Raw genomic sequence first — 17,417 nt, forward strand, 5'->3', positions numbered from 1 at the left:
TTGTAACACATAAACACTGATGTTCAGCTGTAACGGTGGTGGACTCATCAGAACAGAGTGGGCGAGCGGACCAATCAGAGCACAGTGGGCTCATAGGGAGGGGGGGGCAGGAGCTCCAACAAGCCGTTTAGGACAGAGAGTGAATACACATACTATACAGAGATGCTGTATGAGAAACCAATGTGATTTTGGAAAATTGCACAATATAAATGTATTTTAGTATACCTCAACAATGGAATTATGATCAGTAGAAATGGCCATGACATGGGCCCTTTAATATGTATGTTAGCCATTAAATGTAAAAACCACAAGATTTGTCTCGGAAGTCACATCAAACTTGTCCCCACTGTCTCCTAAAGGATGCTTTTGTTCTTGAATTTTTCTCACACAAAGACATCTTTTCTTTATTCATTTTCATTTATTACATTACTTTTTTGATTTGGTCACAAGTTTTTGCGGCACAAGCACGATTTTGGCACCAAAGATATCACTTATAAATAAGCCAACATTCAAAGACAACTTTGAATTTTGAAAGACATTGAGATCTACTGTAGCATGCGTCATATTTACTCATTAAAGTATACGTATGACCTGTCACTAGTGTAAAATGACACCTAATGTTTTATTGCTCACACTCCAGCACAGCTAATCGTAGTCCACTGAAGGAGTGTGTGTTTGTGTCATATTCAAAAATAATGTTGCCTCTAATTGTAGTGTTTGTATAAAATAGAAATGCAGTATAAATACCTACAGAAGTGTCTAAAAATTAACGATTTGGGATTACAATACAATCACATTTACATAAACGTAGACAGAATTAGTAGTACAATTACATTAATACATTACATTGCATAACAGATCAAAAAATACTGATCTCTAGTTTCATTATACACTTTTGATTGACTTAAGAAACAAAGTGCATTTCAGCAGATGACGTCTCCAACAGCTGATTGTGTGTATCTGCAGCCGTTTCTCAATGTCGAGTACACCTGCTGCAGAGCCACTATTTCAAGTATACTACGTCATCGAGTGGCGCCGAAGGACTGTTTTAAATGCATGTTAAATGCCCAGCATTCGGCGGCACTCGCTGACGTAGTATACTTGAAATAGTGGCTCTGCAGCAGGTATACTCGACATTGAGAAACGGCCAGTGTGTCAGCAGAGAGACTCAAAGGCACTACAGGATCTGTAAACGTGTGAACAAATATTCTTCTAATAACAGTGATCGTTTGAGCAGCTTTTCTCTACTTCAACACACACACAGGCAGGCTTTCAATTGAACCTAACTTCAAAATAGAGTGGTCCGTATAGACGGAAATGGGTCAGCATTTTACCACCTCCGCTTTACTCAAAGTCGCAACCGTCGACAAAACAGCGGTTGCTAACAAGTGTCTAAATGAGACGACTAAACGTCATCACACCGAACATTAGCCGCCTTTAGCCTAGTGATGTGAAGTCATATGACCGTACTGTAGTTTCTTTATAGCCTAATAGCTTTTTACTTCAGAAATGTAATATTAAGAGTTAATATTTCTGCAAAATCCAAAGAAAAATCGAACTGCTTTTTGTTGAGGGAGCCCTTTGCCATACTAACTTCTTGGATGGCCTACAAAAAAAAACATAATTCCTGCACCACTTTATATAAGAAGGCACCAGAAGCATTCCTTCATTGATCACACACTGTAGTAAATCAGACAGAGAGGGCACATTGTTGTCAGGTCGTGCATTTAGACATTAATAAAACACTGTTTGCCTAGAGAGAAAAAAATCAGTAGTTATAAAATTGTTCAAAATGCATCAATTGTTGGTAAGCATCTTGTGATTGTCTGTAAGGAGGATGTCCTACATTTCCCAGAATACCTTTTGCGAGGTCTCAAGAAAAAAAGCACGAGTTGGATTTTAGTGCTCTCTCAAACTACACTCAAATTGAAGAGTTTCCAGGTGAGAAAAAGCAACTCATACCCATCAGTAAAAACTGTTCTGTAGCTACAAACGTTATGAACTTTTTTAAAGCTGCAGTCGGTGTAGTAGAAATTGCATATTTTCTTTATGTCACATATGACATGTTGTGAGAACAAGAAAGAGGCACCATCAAAGAAGACATTTGAACCATGAAGACCACAACAGCTGTTTTTAGGCAATGTTTTTAAGGCAATGTTTTTGTGGTGGATTTTCCCATCAGGGGTCAGTTTATCTGTCTGTGTGTACCTCCATGGGGTAAAACTGAAGAGTGCAGTTTAGTGTCAGTCAGGCTTTCGGCGGCGAGCGTCACAACTTTCTCCGCCTCCGTGGATTGTGTGTGTTGCTCGCTGCTCCTCGGCCCGTTCCCTCTCAGTCACTTGATGCGGTGTCGGACCAGCGAGGACTCGTCGGTGATCTCCCCGGAGCGCGCTCTGCAGCGGCAGGGCAGCACCAGCAGCAGCAGCAGCAGCACCACCAGGATCACCGCGCACACCGCCATCAGGGCGTAGGAGATCATCCAGAGGAGGGGCTCCTTCTGAGGCCCCATGGAGCAGTTAGCCGCCACGTCTGCTGCTGAGAAGGGCCCCGCGATCTCTGAGAGGGCCACCCCCCCGCTCACTGAGGAGGAACACAGGATAGGAAAGTGTGTTAAAGAGCCCCTATTCTTCTTTTGGGCTGTTCCCTTTCCTGTAGTGTGTTCTATACGTTTTTGTGGTCTGCAAATGCTAAAATTTCTCTCCGAGGCACTCCTCCCAAAGTCTGTCATAAATGTCATCCAGTTTTAAGACTGTAATGATTTGTCTTTTACATTTTCATAGATACAAGCTGAGGAAATGTTAGCACAACTCCAACCGCAACCCCTTTGAAACATCTGTTGCATGAGCCGCATCTCAAAAACACTGATTTTTTTTAATGTGAAACTGCTTTATTCAGTGTTTTTACATTAATCTTAACAGGGAGAAGCTGACTCCAATGGCGGTTAAGACAAAACCCCCATGCTTCTTCCTGATGCCCCCAGACTCGACAAATGCACTATATAATTAGTATAATTTCAGTCCTAAATACAGTTAAACAAATGTATCTCAAACGTGTGCATACATATCGTTTTTGTAAAACTAAATGAATAATCGCTCACATGATACTTACTTGAGGTGGCTTTTTCATTTAAGGGTATTTGTTTTACTCAAAGGCGACTCATTAACATTTGAGGATGAGAACAATTATTTTCTTTTGAGATTGAACCAGCCAGTACAGAAACTAAAGCTGGCAACCCTCCTGTCACAAGCCTGCATCCTTCAGTCTGTTTGCTTAATACGGAACAAAAGTGATCTTTGTACTTTAAGAAAAGAGAGGAAAGCCTCGCCCAAGTTCATATTTACATAGAAACATAGGAAAGCTGCTAAGGTTGAACATGTACTTGATTAACAGGATATACTCAGGGTTATGGTCAGTGAACCTGCGAGTACTGGTAAATAATACTTTGCCATTTGCTTCTCCGTAAGTAACCAGTTGAACAAGGGAAGTTAAAGAGGACATATTATGGTCATTTTCAGGTTCATTTTTGTATTTAGTGCTTCTACTGTTACTTTGTGAATGTCTCCATGCTTCAATGTTGAAAAAGCTCTTTATTTTTCTCATACTGCCTGTGCTGCAGCACCTCTTTTCACCCTCTGTCTGAAACCAGAGCCCAGTCTGCTCTGATTGGTTAGCTGCCCGCTCTTTTGAGATTGGACAACCGCTTAGAGATGTCCCGCCCCTTAGCCTCATCACATACAGGGTGTTGGAGCGCTAGCCAATAGAAGCGCGAGTGGCCATAACAATCTGTAATACTTCATGGAGAAATACACTCTTGTTGGCAGATTACCATTCTAACCATATTTTGAGATACACAATAACCAATTAGTTAATTTACAGTTTTGGGAATCATTAAATGATATGTTTTCCAGACCCTTTATCTCTTATCAATAGTCGTCTCATGTACCCTCACCTGCACAGTTACTGAGAGCGAAGCCCACTCTCCGCTGGGCTCGGTCAAACACCACGTAGAAGCCCTCCATAACGGTAGCACCGATCACCAGGCCATTGGCTGACGACGACAACCCGAAACGAAAGCAGTCCAGCGTGCCGTCCACGTCTGTGATTGGCTGGATGTACAGCTGCGAGACGACAGAGGAGAATGAGTACCGAGGAGGGTTTGTGTCCCTCGGGGTGATGGGATGTTGTGTTCATCCAGGTACCTGAGGCAGGATGGTGATGCGGAAGGACTGGCTGGTGTTCGTGGCCCTCAGGTAGATGGATAGTTTGGGGAAAAACCTCCAGGGTGTCTCTCCCTTCAACCAGCACGCATACTTGGTGCCATCCCAGAACCCTGATGAAAAGTCCTGGATCTGAACCAAAGAGAAACAACACAGGAACAGACAGAAACAGAAGGTCAGTTCAGCAACAACACAGGGTTTCTGTTTCCTTTCATTTACCCACGTGGGATTCATCTGCAAGGTCCATTAATTAAAAATGTTGCTTCAAGGTTCCAATTAACCTTGGGCTTCTGTTTGTGTGCAGAAACTAAAATGTGAAAAGCAGCAGGAGGAGGAGGAAAAACAACAGGCATGCACACACATATTTTTTACAGCGGGAAAACGTGTGATCCTTCCCGTCAAAGCTTCTGCGTCCTTGAGCGCTGAGCGTGAGCTATCCTCCCCTGCATCGCTTCCCTCTGACAACACGTTTCATCACTTACCAGAGAGGTGCGTGTGATGGCGTCTACCACCGCATTGAAGACGTTGGCAGGAAGACGCAGCAGTGTCGTCCCGCTGTCGACTATAGCTTTATCCATGTTGTACTGAAGAGACGGAGAAGTGCAGTGTAAGAGCAGTTCAGTTCAACAGGCTGCTGAGGAGGATGTTATAACAGAATAACCCTCCAAACCATGGTATTACTCTTGATACAATCGACTTTTCTGCTTTAAGGAATGCATTAGTTTGAAGTGTACCTCTCTGCAGTCCAGGTCCAGATTCTGGTCGCCCACCTCCAGCTTCAAAACCTCCACCTGATAGTACCACTCCTCTACGATGGGGGTGTACCACACGGACCCCTGATACAGAGCCGGCTCAGCCCCGCCTATGATCTGAGGAAGAACACAAATATGCGTCAAAACCAGCAAGTCAAAAATATGTATTTTCCTGGACCTCGAGGTAAAACGTCATGGATCAAAGAAAGATGAAGGACTTCGGCAAAGACTTTCATAGTGCTAAGAAAATCTGATTACACTGGCACTAAGTTAGTATATGTGAGCCTGCTGTGGTGTAACTCAAATGTTCTGAAGATGGATAAGTAAAGAAAATTACACTGTTGATACTTCACTCCGTGCATTATACTGTAACTAAGATTTTCATGCAGGCTTTAAATACATGGGTGAAAAACATCACTTCATTACCAAGAATTAGGGCTGCCCTCGACTAACAATTTTTCTAGTTCACCATAATGCAGCGTCCACACGGCGGCGTGCATTGAAGCTTGCCGGCGGGCGTGTCTGAAGCTCGACCAACAACCAATCACATGAATCTCCCGCCCCGGACACACAAGCACGCGGTTTGATTGGCTAGCGCTTGTACTGGCATATGATTTGATTGGCTGACGCTTCCGTCGAAGCTTCAAAAGTTGAACTTTTCTCAACTTTTGAAGCGAGCAACGGAGACAAAGCGAAGCGACGGAACCACAATGCAGTTCGGCAAAGCGTGACGTCACCCCATTCAAAGTGAATGGTAAGCTGCGTTGAAGCTTCAACGCACGCCGCCGTGTGGACGGGCCGTTAAGTCATCAATTCAAGTGTTAAGTCGACACGTTCATGATTATTTTCACAATATTTCCTTTTTTTTTTGGCTTCACACAATATAATCTGTTCCGAGGCTGAGAAAGAACGTTGATTGACCATCATGATATGTTGTGTTAATTATAAATACATTTATTTTGACACATGCAAAGCACATTTTTGGTACAGCTGTTCAGGGTCCACCCATTCTGCCATTAGCATTGTCGCTAATGGCAGAATTGCAGTAATCAGTATTAATGTGTGTAAGGACAAGCAGCACGAATGCATTTATGTATTTCAATTTAGAAAAAATAATATAGGCTACCAAAAGTGAAACAAAATGGTTGTCACAATGAGAATAGTTGCCCTCCTATCCACTCGTGTTTTTAGACATAATTCTAAATAAGTATTATTTGTATTAAGTGTATATACTCCCTACAATTTAAGGGGAACTCATAAACCCAAGCTCCCTGCCATGTGATCCATCTGCCTGAGTCAGTGGGTCACCTGCTGGAGTATTACAGTGACAGACCTGCTCTCAGCAGGATGCTATCTTAGCCTAATTAGCTCTACTCTAAGTACACCGGGCCTGCAGGAGAGGAACCACACTGAGGAGGACACCAGCTTTTATGTTTTTAAAATCTAACAAAAGTTGTTTCTAAAACCAAATCGACGTGCTTGTCCTTCACTGCGAATGCGACCCAGGTATCCACCAACTTGCTTTTTAAACCAATGCACCAGCACTAACGAGGGTATGGCCTATTGGAAGTGAGTATATTTATGCATTTTTCTTGTTGTTCCGAGTTTGTATCTTTATGGTTAACTGCAGTTATTGTCAGTTGCTAGGTATGCCGTTGTGCAATTCTAAGATACCTTATATTCTGCTGGTTAGATTTACCTTTATTAATGCACAATTATTTCTTTATTTTTACATTTTGCATTAATAATCTCAATCACCATAATACTTAGTAACTTTAAAATGATGTCGTGAAGTTTACTTCCAATATGATGTTCCACAGACTGTTTGGGTCAGAGGTTTGTTCTTTGAGCAAACTTTACAGTCAAAGCTCTTTTTCAGCCCCTCCTGACTACTCACAAGACTGCCTCCTATGGGGTCCGCTGTGCTGCTGGCTGACAGCCCAGCACCGCACATCTGGAGGGAGAAGATGTCTGGGATTCCCAGCTGCTGCACCAAGGAGTCGAAGAAGGGCTCCACGGACGAGTCAGGCTAGATGAGAGAAAGTGTGAAATAATGAACTCATGTTATAAGATGTTACATTTTCCCTTGAAACCAGAGCTAAGTCTGCTCTCTCTCGGTTGCGATTGGTTAACTGCTTAAATATGCCCCTTAGCCTATCACCTGCAATGTGTTGGAGCGCTAGCTAATTGAAGTTCTGATTGAAACGATATTCTGAGCACATGTGTGCGATGGTGTGAGGATGCTCTCCCTGCTGTTAGGTTTTCATGTCAGTGTTGTGTTATCATATCATGCATGACCAGACGTTTAATCTGAGGAGACGGCAGCAGAACAAAGTGGTCAGTGTGCGTTTATCTGCCCAGCGATCACTGGCGTTTGGTCCTAAAAGTCGCTGTAGTCGGCACAGAATGAAAGAATGCATTGTGCCGGTTTACGTGATTTTAGTCCCTTCAACACTAAATATCCAAAGCACACGCAAAGCAACTTAAACTGGAAATCTATATTAAAGAAAAAGATGTTCTTAATACGCCTTGCAGCTGAAAATCATAAACACAAAACTGTTTCTGTTGCCATGTGAAAGGTCCGTGACTACACCCGGATAAGATCTCAGTTTAAAAAAGTTATTCATGTTTAACAGACATGTGTGACAGCAGGAAGTCATGAAATAATTCAGAATCACTTTTTGTTATGCTCTCTGTGTGCTCACTCTTAAGTTTTCAATGTGTCTGTTACTTCTGCAAATAGACTAAATGTAGTAGAATAAACCTTACATGTGGTTTTTTGGATGGTTTGACCAGTGCATCTGCAAATGACTCTTGCCGTTGTGAATTTATACTGTCATGGTTGATTGTAAGTCACTTTTGATCAAAGTATCAGCTACTCTACATTTTAAAATCTCTTACCCGTGCCAGCATGGGATAAGCCAGTCCCAGGATGCCCTGCCAGTTGATCCCGGGGAGGAAGAAGCCTTCGGAGGACAGGATGGCAGCGATGTTGATGATGAAGGTCCCGTTGGGGCCGTTGGGGATGGAGACGCGGTCGATGCCCAGTTCACCTTCCCAGTTTCCCTGCGTGTATCTGACACCCACAGTCCGGCCAACTGACTGGTATGTACTGGAGCTGAACACAGGGGCAGACATGAGAACAGTCATAAAGGCCTGTGGTAGGGAGCTAGAACGCTACATTTGAGGTATTCAGGCTTTGGGAGTAACAGATTACATGTAAAAGGATAACGCAATCAGGATACAAACAAGCTAACTGTATTCCTTTACAGTTACATCAAAGAAGATGTAATCAGATTACTGTTTGATTTTTAAAAAAAAATTGGGGATTACTAGCAGGACACATTTTTTATCCTTAATATAGAATAGAAGAATAGGGAGGGATGAAACCCTCTTTAATGGTCACACATGCAGAGCACACAGCACACACAGTGAAATTTGGCCTCTGCTTTTAAACCCATCCTAGTACAAGGAGTCTAGTACTAGGAGCAGTGGGCAGCTATTGTACAGCGCCCGGGGAGCAATGGGAGTGGGGGGGGGAAGGGGGGTGTCCGGTGCCTTGCTCAAGGGCACCACGGCAGGGCAGGAGGTGAACTGGGACCTCTCCAAGTAGAAGTCCACACTCCATATTTAGGTCTGGTCGGGGACTTGAACCAGCGACCCTACGGCTCACAGTCCAAGCCCCTACTGACTGAGCCACTCAATTTCTTAAAGGTCCCATGTCATGCTTTTCTGGTTATTACCCGTCCCCTTGTGTGTTATGAAGGTTTGTATGCATGTAAACGGTCTGCAGAGTCACAAACCCTCAAAGTACACCCTGTAGCGAGTAAAACTCTAACACAGAAAAGACCTGTCTATGCTGCCCCAGAACGCTTCGTTGGAGATTTCTCTTTTTCCATTTGTGGATTGGTCCATTTTGGTTCCCGGAACCACAAATGGACCAATCCGCGGAGCTCCTCACACACCAGGACCTTTAGCGTACATTTTCAACTAACAGGGAGTCCCATTGACTTGCATAGAGCTCCCTGGTTGGTAATAGACGAGTTGGGATCGCGGAGAAATGCTCTCCGCAGACCCATTCTCACAGCGTTTATAAACCTTTTTCTTACTCAATATCAAGCCACACTTATTGTTTTTACTTCGGCTGTGAGTGTTTGTGTGTGCTCAGGATGAGTTTCGCGCTGTCTCGCTGTATCGCCGACCCGGAAACCACACCAGTAAGCCAGCTCACTGAGCAGCGAGTCTCGCAACGTCCCGACCAATCAGAGCACACCAGGCTCACAGGGAGGGGGGGGGGGGGCAGGAGCTCCAACAAGCCGTTTAGGACAGAGAGTGAATACACATACTATACAGAGATGCTGTATGAGAAACCAATGTGAGTTTGGAAAATTGCACAATATAAATCTATTTTAGTAGACCTCAACAATGGAATTATGATCAGTAGAAATGGCCATGACATGGGACCTTTAAGTCACGTTGATCTGTTGTCTTACATAATACACTTGCCTTACAGTAAAGTGATATCATTTTCGGAACTAAACAGACTAGCTAGCATTTATCTAATAATAAACAGACACATATTTTATTTTATTTTAAACCCGTGTCCTTTCCACTGCGACAACTAACTGAAGTTGATGACATGATATACAATATAGAGCACCGGAAAAATAATAAACCAAATAAATGTAATAATGAATCTATATCTCCCGTCCCCATAGCAATACCATGTAATAAGTTGTATGGAAATGCTACGGTGAAGATCATACAAGGTATACAAATAACTAAATTCAATATTGTGTGTGAGATATATCCAAGAGTGTGTGTGACTCACAGTGCAGTGTTGAAGTAGTGAGTAATGAATAGGTGTGAAGCTGCAGCCACGGCGAAGTTACTGCTGCCCGTATCCACCAGGATGTTCACCTGAAAAACACACAGAGTTAATGTTAACAGGGATCTGACTCCAACCCCACCCTCGCTTACACAGCTCCTCCTGAGACACAGGGTCAAAAATAACAGCAGTTAGACAGGGTGACCTATTAATAGGAACACTTTAAGCTTTTAAAAAGGCCAGATGGTCAGATGTGGAGGACATTAAGAACATTCACAGTAAATAAACTTATAAGGAAAGTCAACTGGAAATATTGAGGAGAGGAAATAATAAAGACACACAATGAAGACTATCAAACGTCCACAGCGGTGCCAACATGTTTGCTAAATAAACATCAGGTGCAAAAGAAAACACTGACTGTAGTACTGCACATTTGTATAGGGATTGCAGTGTTACACAAAGTGCAGACATGACTATGAACCTCTGATTTAATTGCTCTCTAATGTGTGATCTATGAGACAAATGTGCCTGCCTCTGGTTACTGACATGCCTTTATGACCTCTCCAGCCTCCTGGTGTGTGTCATGCGCACAGTGGGGACCAGCTAACAGCAGTTGGGATAATGTTGCCTGCAGGCATTAAATAAATGAGCAGGAACTAATTAGCTTGCAGACTTCTGTCACCTCCCCTTCTGAGCAGGGGCCACATTTACACTCACATTCCTCACCATGACGGGGTCATAAAGCTAATGCTCCGTAGCCAACTGATGACTGAACAACAAAGACGTCTATACTGTGGCTCTTCAGTAATGTCACATGACACAGTCTATGGATGTACATGAAAAACACCAAAAAAAAAGCGTTCATGTTCCCGCTACAGTCAATCTGTCATGGCTATCTGCCTCTTTGGCTCACATTGTTTTAGGAAGACCAGAACAGCAGGAAGTCGTTTATTTAAAAGTGTTTGACAAGCAAGGAACAAGGAATTCCAACAATGAAATGAAGACTTCCTCAAGTTAAGTTGCTCAAGGCTATTACATTCAAACCATGTCTTATTAGAGCCTGCTCATCTTTATACTGCACTACATACCATGACATTTAGCCGATGCTTTCATCCAAAGCAACTTGAAGGAAATGCAATCCACCGAGAGGATACACATTCAGAAGAGCAAGAACGAATCAGCCAAACCATTTTAAGTGCTATGGCATTAGCTTTAAAAGAGCATCTTTGGACCAGATACTTGCAGAGGCCCTATTATGCTTTCTGGGGTGTTTCCTTCCCTGTAGTGTGTTATAGGTTTTAGTGCATGTAAATGGTCTGCAAAGGCTAAAATCCCTGTGTTCCCTCCAGAGGGAGTTTCTCTCCCACTCCCTCCCCCTGCCTGAAACGCCACCATTGCACTCATTTATATACTTCCTGAACATAGTGACATCACTCTGTAACACTTGTGCTTCTATTGGCTAGCACTCCAACACATTGTACGTAATAGGCTAATGGGCGGGACATCTCTAAGTGGTTGACCAATCACAACAGAGCTGGCCAGCTAGCCAATCAGAGCAGCCTGGGCTCTGGTTTCAGACAGAGGGTGAAAAGAGGTGCTGCTGAACAGGCAGTATGAGAAAAATAAAGAGCTTTTTGAACATTAAAGCATGGAGACATGTCACAGTACACCAAATTGGTATGTTAGTGTATGTAAGAATAAAGGTTAACCTTAATCTTAAATTGCTTTAGATAAACGTGTCAGCTACATTTAATGTAATAAAAACTTTTTTTTGTGACTTTTTAAGGTGCAGTTATGCAATTATTACGATGTTTAGATTATCCGAAGGCCTGATATCAATGTGGAACCTCGAAAGTAGCACACATAGTTCCTTGTAACCCACTGCCACTTTGATACTCAGGTGTGCATGAAGTCATTATAACACAATAAGGGAAACAGTAATTATGTGTCATCAAGTTGGGCACAGGAAGCCTCAGTTGGCCGGTCTGTGGGAGTCAGGCTTATCAGTTCATCCTCCTTGGCCGGGCGCGAGGCCCATCACTGTGACTGTGCCATGGAAAACCTGCAGATGGCATCCCTCCAATCACACCAGGCCTGAACCGGACAAACAGGCCAGATACTGAAACCTTGTGGTGAGGGAGGGGAAGCAGGGGCATTTCCTTATCCCCACACGTCTATCTTTTCTATTCTTCTGCTATCCTCCCTCAGCTCGGCTACTGAGCCTCGGGCAAATCCCCACCCCCGCTGCAGATGAGCGCTCGCTGTTTAATTGGCAGAGGCTCCATGGCGGCATTGTGCATCTGCTACCTGTTTGTACCAATTAGCAGATGTGAGGCTCTCCATTCGACACCTCAGCCTGGCTGTGCCACACGCTAACAGATGTCGCAATTACAGGCTCATTTGAATAGAGCCTCATTTAACACCGCGGCCCTGTTATCACATCATCATTTAGATGGAATAATATTGAGAGAATAACTCAATAGAATTGAGTTACAGGACATTTTGGCACGGTATAACCAAATCCAACCAAAGTGAAGTGAGCTCTGCTGGCATGAATAACTGATGAGGAAGAACGATCTGGAAAATATATCTAACTGCGGTTGTTTTTGATTGATTTTAAAGTTGCGGTATTATTCACAATATATGAGGGAATGACCATTTTTACATCAGTGTTATTATTTTCATTGAAAAAAAATATTAAAATGATCATGTTATTAACAATTATTATTTTTGTCGATACGATTTGTATGCCTGGAAATCCCTTCATCATCACGATAGAAAATCCAGAGTGCTATTTTCACACATATCCCGTTTTCTGTGATGCGAACATTGATCTGGTCCATATTGAGATTTCAATGATATTCTAAATAATTGTTCAACACTTTAAACTGATATGAACGTTTCACTATGCACGGGGCACATGACTATAAAGCTGGAAAATATGAGGAGGAATATCCAAAGGTGAAACCATTTCATTCATCCATTCTTTAAATTATAACTCCAATAAATTGTGATGTACAGCTCCATAGCATTACCTCCGTGACATAATGACATCACAACGCAAAACGTGTGCTTCTATTGGCTGGCGTTACAACACATTGTACGTGACAGGCTAAGGGGCGGGACATCCCTAAGCATTAAAACATGGAAACATGTCATAAAATGTGAACCTGAAAATACGCGCACGTACAAGCATTTTTTCATGCTATGACAAGTAAAAAAACAACAATAAATGTGTTAAAAATGTTCTTTTTATGTACTTATTTTGTAACTTCAGATTTGAGTTGCTAAATAAAATGGGATTTGTTTGAGTAAGTTAGTAGCATTATCATGATTTGATCATTTCATGTACTGGGGATTAATCACGAAAGAGTCCAATTATAATACATGTGCTGTTATTTATCTGTTTACTGTTGATAGCTATTAAGAAACCACACATGTGCCCGCTTAAAGGTAATCCTATTCACGCTTTTAATGCTGTCCGAGCATTATCAACAGGAATTCAATATTGCTTTGAACAGATTATAGTTTGGACAATTTCCTCTTATAATAAGCAACCATTTAAACAGTGTTGTTTGATCAGAACAGCAGATATTAGGGCATTGTTTCCAAAGTACAACTAAAGGTTGGTTGTGAGGTTGTGTGGGAACTTTGCTTTTACAAGTTCTGCATTATCCTCTTAGAGGTTGACACAGGGCAGGCACCACCGATAAGCCTCGGAGAGCCTGAGAAACTGAGCACCCAACGTCTTAGACACTGTGATCTGTTTAACCTGAGAAGAAGAGAAGCCATTAATGAGATAATTCACCTTTGGCTTAATCTCCTTTTTAAACACATCTTCTTACAACATGCAGCTTTAAACCTACAACACCCTGAAGTGTCATGTATTTTTAATACCGACGGGAAAATCCCTCTGCCGACTCTTCCGGGACCATTCAGTCCTTCTTAATCATTAATATGATCTTGTTAGGCATTTTACATAACACGCAGAATAAATTGTAAATTAAAAGATGGCTTTAAGGAAAGCAAACATGCAACCAGGACTAATCATACTTCCTCATTTTTTTTTTACACATTGGATTTAATTGCCTGCCTATAGACTACAGAGCTCATTAACTAACTCGGTTACATTTATATTGGGGTATAACATGTTGGTTAAAGTGCACTGTCACTCACTGAATAGTAAATATATTTTAAAAAGCACATGTGCAATCACAAGAAAATAGGATTCAACTATGCCTGGATCAGGGCTGTTTTGCACAACTGTGGAGCTCTTTGCTCCCTGGGAGCCTCATAATCCCGTCAGCTGCCTGCTTAGAAACAGAGGTCCTCACAGGCAGCATCATGTGAGTGCATGTGAGCGGGCTTTAGTCTACCTACAGACCCCAGGGCTGTAAAGTCCTGATCCAGCTGCAGCAGCCCACAGCCATGTTTCCAGACAGGCCTCCAAATAATCAACTGATTTTATTTATTTAAGTGTTAGAAAAATTGTTTAATCTTCCCATGACCCAAGTCCTTGTTCTAATATGTGGGTCATATCAAACAGCCATGTAATATGCCTTGTAATTTAATATAAAAAATGGCCTGAATAGGAAGCCCTGGGGTGAAACAGACACACTCAGCCCCTTCACACGGTCACATGGTGGACAGCCCCTGTTCACACACAGCAGACAGAAAATGCCAGACAAGGGGCTGAATATAGCCAGTGGGGGAAGAAGTACTCAGATCTTAAAACTTAAGTTTAAGTAATTATACTGCAGTGTAAAAATACTCTGTTACAAGATATAAAAATATACTTAAGTTTAAAAGCACTCATTATCAAAAGTGGCCATTTTGGGAATACTATGTATTTGTGTGATGCATTAATAGGTTAATCATTTTATTTTTGCAACTGGTAAAGGATTTCATAACTTGTACGACTATGTATATGCCAGGTATCTCCAGCTATAATAGTACATCATAATGTTTTAGTTGATTTAATGTTTGTATTAATAATATGAACCCTGCTAAAGTTACTAATCCTGTCATCAATAAATGTAGTGAGTAAAAAGAAATGTAGTGGAGAAAAAATATTAAAAAGTAGTATAAATGGAAATAAATATTGAGTTAATTTACTTTCCACCACTGCTAACACATGAGCCTGTGTAAATACAATGACTAAAGATTTAAACACACAAACAGACTTACAGAGGTAGTAAAAGTACTCAGATCTTGGACTTAAGTAAAAGTAGAAGTACCAGAGTTTAGGAATACTCTGTTTTAAAAGTCCTGCAATCAAATTGTTACTTCAGTAAAAGAAGAAAAGTATTAGCAATAGAACATACTTAAAGAACCAGAAGTAAGTCATTTTGCTGATTGGCTCATTTCAGAATCATATTTGTTTTGATTATAATTTATTGATACGTTTTTCAAAGCTGGTAAATGTGGAACAAATGTTTATTACTGTATGTTCTGCTCGGTAGCATGTGTATTTACTCCATGTGTATCTACAGTCTTATTTTAGTGTTGATCATATTGTTTATCATTGATCCATATCTACAAAGTACCTACAACACATCAATGCATCAACAATTATAATCAATACATACATGATATATGATTCTGAAATGGGCCAATCTGCATAATGACTCCTTTAAGTATATTTAGATGCCAATACTTTTGTACTTTTACTTGAGTAACATTTTGAATGCAGGACTTTTACTTGCAACAGAAAATGCCTACACTAAAAGTAGAACAGTATTAGCAATAGAATATACTTAAAGAACCAGAAGTAATGGGCCAATCTGCATAATGAGTACTTTAAGTATATTTAGATGACAATACTTTTGTAATTTTACTTGAGTAACATTTTGAATGCAGGACTTTTACTTGTAACAAAGATAATTCCTACACTCTGGTACTTCTATCTACGTTTACTCAAGTACAAGATCTGAGTACTTCTTCCTCCACTGGTGATAACATTACCTTTTGCCCAGGAGTACCAAGAGCCATCTCGATGTAGTAGCCTCTCCCAGAGTCTCCCTGCAGGTTGTCCACCATGTCCAGGAAGTCCACGGTGCCGCTTGGGTCCGAGGCCAGCGAGAGGCCGGTCCCATCGGTCCCATCGACCGTCAACACCACCCTGCGACTCAGCTCCGAGGACACATTCAACTTCCCCGGGTAAATCTTCAGCGGTATCGCGAAGTAACACTTGGACACGCCGAAGTACAAACTAAAAGCTAATATGGAGATAAAAGTAGAGTATGCCATGGTGGTGTTGCTTATATTAAGGTGATAACGGGCATAAGAGAAGACTCCTTGTTTAAAGTTTGCTCCTCAGTTTGGCCATCATGGAAACGCCTCCACTGTGGTGACCGACATCATGAAAACGCTGCCTCTCCGCCGTCAAGAAGAAGGGAAACACTCAGACATGTTAACACTGTTTGACTGTTTGACTGTCACAGTTTGACTGCAGTCGATAAACTTATTCTCCGCGATGTTTCGCCACCGTAAGTTTCACTCCTCCTCCAACTGTGTCAAGCTAGATAAAACAGAAAACACCACTTTCGGTTGTTTAAACTTTCAAAGCAAGATAGATCCTAACGGTCTTAACGGAAACATTAACGTAAGCTTTGAAATGAAGAGCAAAGGAGAAAACACAAACATTTTTATATTGTAGGCTATATTAATATACATCTTCGAAAAACTTGAGTATTTCCATGTTATGCTACTTTGTACTTCCACTCATAGACTGTATATATAAAGCTTCCACTTCACTAAATTGTAGTAGAATATTGTTGTATTGTGTAGAGTCTTTTATTTTGAAGGCATAGTGGCGTAGACGCTCTTGTTTTCACAATTTCCGGTTGTAAATTAACTGCTATTTAACTGCCGTAAAGGTGAGCAACTTCCCACCATAGTAACTTCAATTGATGTAAATACGCCGGTAAGGTAAGTTTTCTCACTATCGGATATGTGTGTTTCACTTGTTAACAGTGTTTCCAATATTAGACATTGTTCCACTGCCTTTTGCATCGCTTAATTTGTCCGTATTTACAGTAAATCACATTTTCCACCGTTTGCCCATAGACTTTGGTTGACTTGATATGGTACTCTAGTAATTGTAATTGTAATGTGTTCAGTCACAGTGAAGGAAATTCCCTCATGCTTACACCAGACACTCAACGTTACATCAGCACAAGTCATTTAAAACTTTATAATTCAGTTGAATAGTTTTGCTGTGAATGTTTATATTTAAAACAGTCTTTCAAGTTTTCTGTGCATTTTTTAGTACTTGTTGCCTTTTTTTAGTACACATCAGGTGTTACTGATAATAAGTCCATGCATGTGTAAAAATGTGCATATTCTTGTAGATATTTATGCTTTTTCAAGTTTTTTTCTATAATTTTAGAGAAAATCCCCATAGACCAATAATGTATTTGTTTTCCACAGAGAGCTCAAATGCTAATGAGATTTCAAAATGCTCAGTATATTGCACACCGATTAAAGGTCCCATGTCATGGCCATTTCTACTGATCATAATTCCATTGTTGAGGTATACTAAAATAGATTTATATTGTGCAATTTTCCAAAATCACATTGGTTTCTCATACAGCATCTCTGTATAGTATGTGTATTCAC

At 41.3% G+C, this 17,417-nt stretch overlaps 1 protein-coding gene across 1 annotated transcript; it reads right to left on the reverse strand.

The window, feature by feature from the left end:
- Positions 1-1,089: 1,089 nt before the first annotated feature.
- bace2 (beta-secretase 2) lies at positions 1,090-16,291 on the reverse strand. The gene is made up of 9 exons (XM_034114587.1): positions 15,762-16,291; positions 9,801-9,889; positions 7,871-8,087; positions 6,867-6,998; positions 4,952-5,086; positions 4,700-4,801; positions 4,200-4,349; positions 3,950-4,118; positions 1,090-2,580 (listed from the first exon to the last, which is right to left on the reverse strand). Exons 1-9 carry the CDS (start codon positions 16,044-16,046, stop codon positions 2,336-2,338), a joined length of 1,524 nt encoding a protein of 507 aa, XP_033970478.1. The 5' UTR covers positions 16,047-16,291; the 3' UTR covers positions 1,090-2,335.
- Positions 16,292-17,417: the final 1,126 nt, after the last annotated feature.

This window comes from Trematomus bernacchii, unplaced genomic scaffold, assembly GCF_902827165.1.
Source record: "Trematomus bernacchii unplaced genomic scaffold, fTreBer1.1, whole genome shotgun sequence".
Taxonomy (NCBI): Eukaryota; Metazoa; Chordata; class Actinopteri; order Perciformes; family Nototheniidae; genus Trematomus; species Trematomus bernacchii.

What these genes read in the sequence shown, in the direction of transcription:
- bace2 (XM_034114587.1), bottom strand. Translation starts at nt 16,046, where the DNA reads ATGGCATACTCTACTTTTATCTCCATATTAGCTTTTAGTTTGTACTTC. An exon ending in TGGACCTGGACTGCAGAGAG is followed by an intron (nt 4,802 to 4,951) that starts GTACACTTCAAA and finishes CCGTCTCTTCAG; the next exon opens with TACAACATGGATAAAGCTAT. An exon ending in CCATCACACGCACCTCTCTG is followed by an intron (nt 4,350 to 4,699) that starts GTAAGTGATGAA and finishes TCTTTGGTTCAG; the next exon opens with ATCCAGGACTTTTCATCAGG.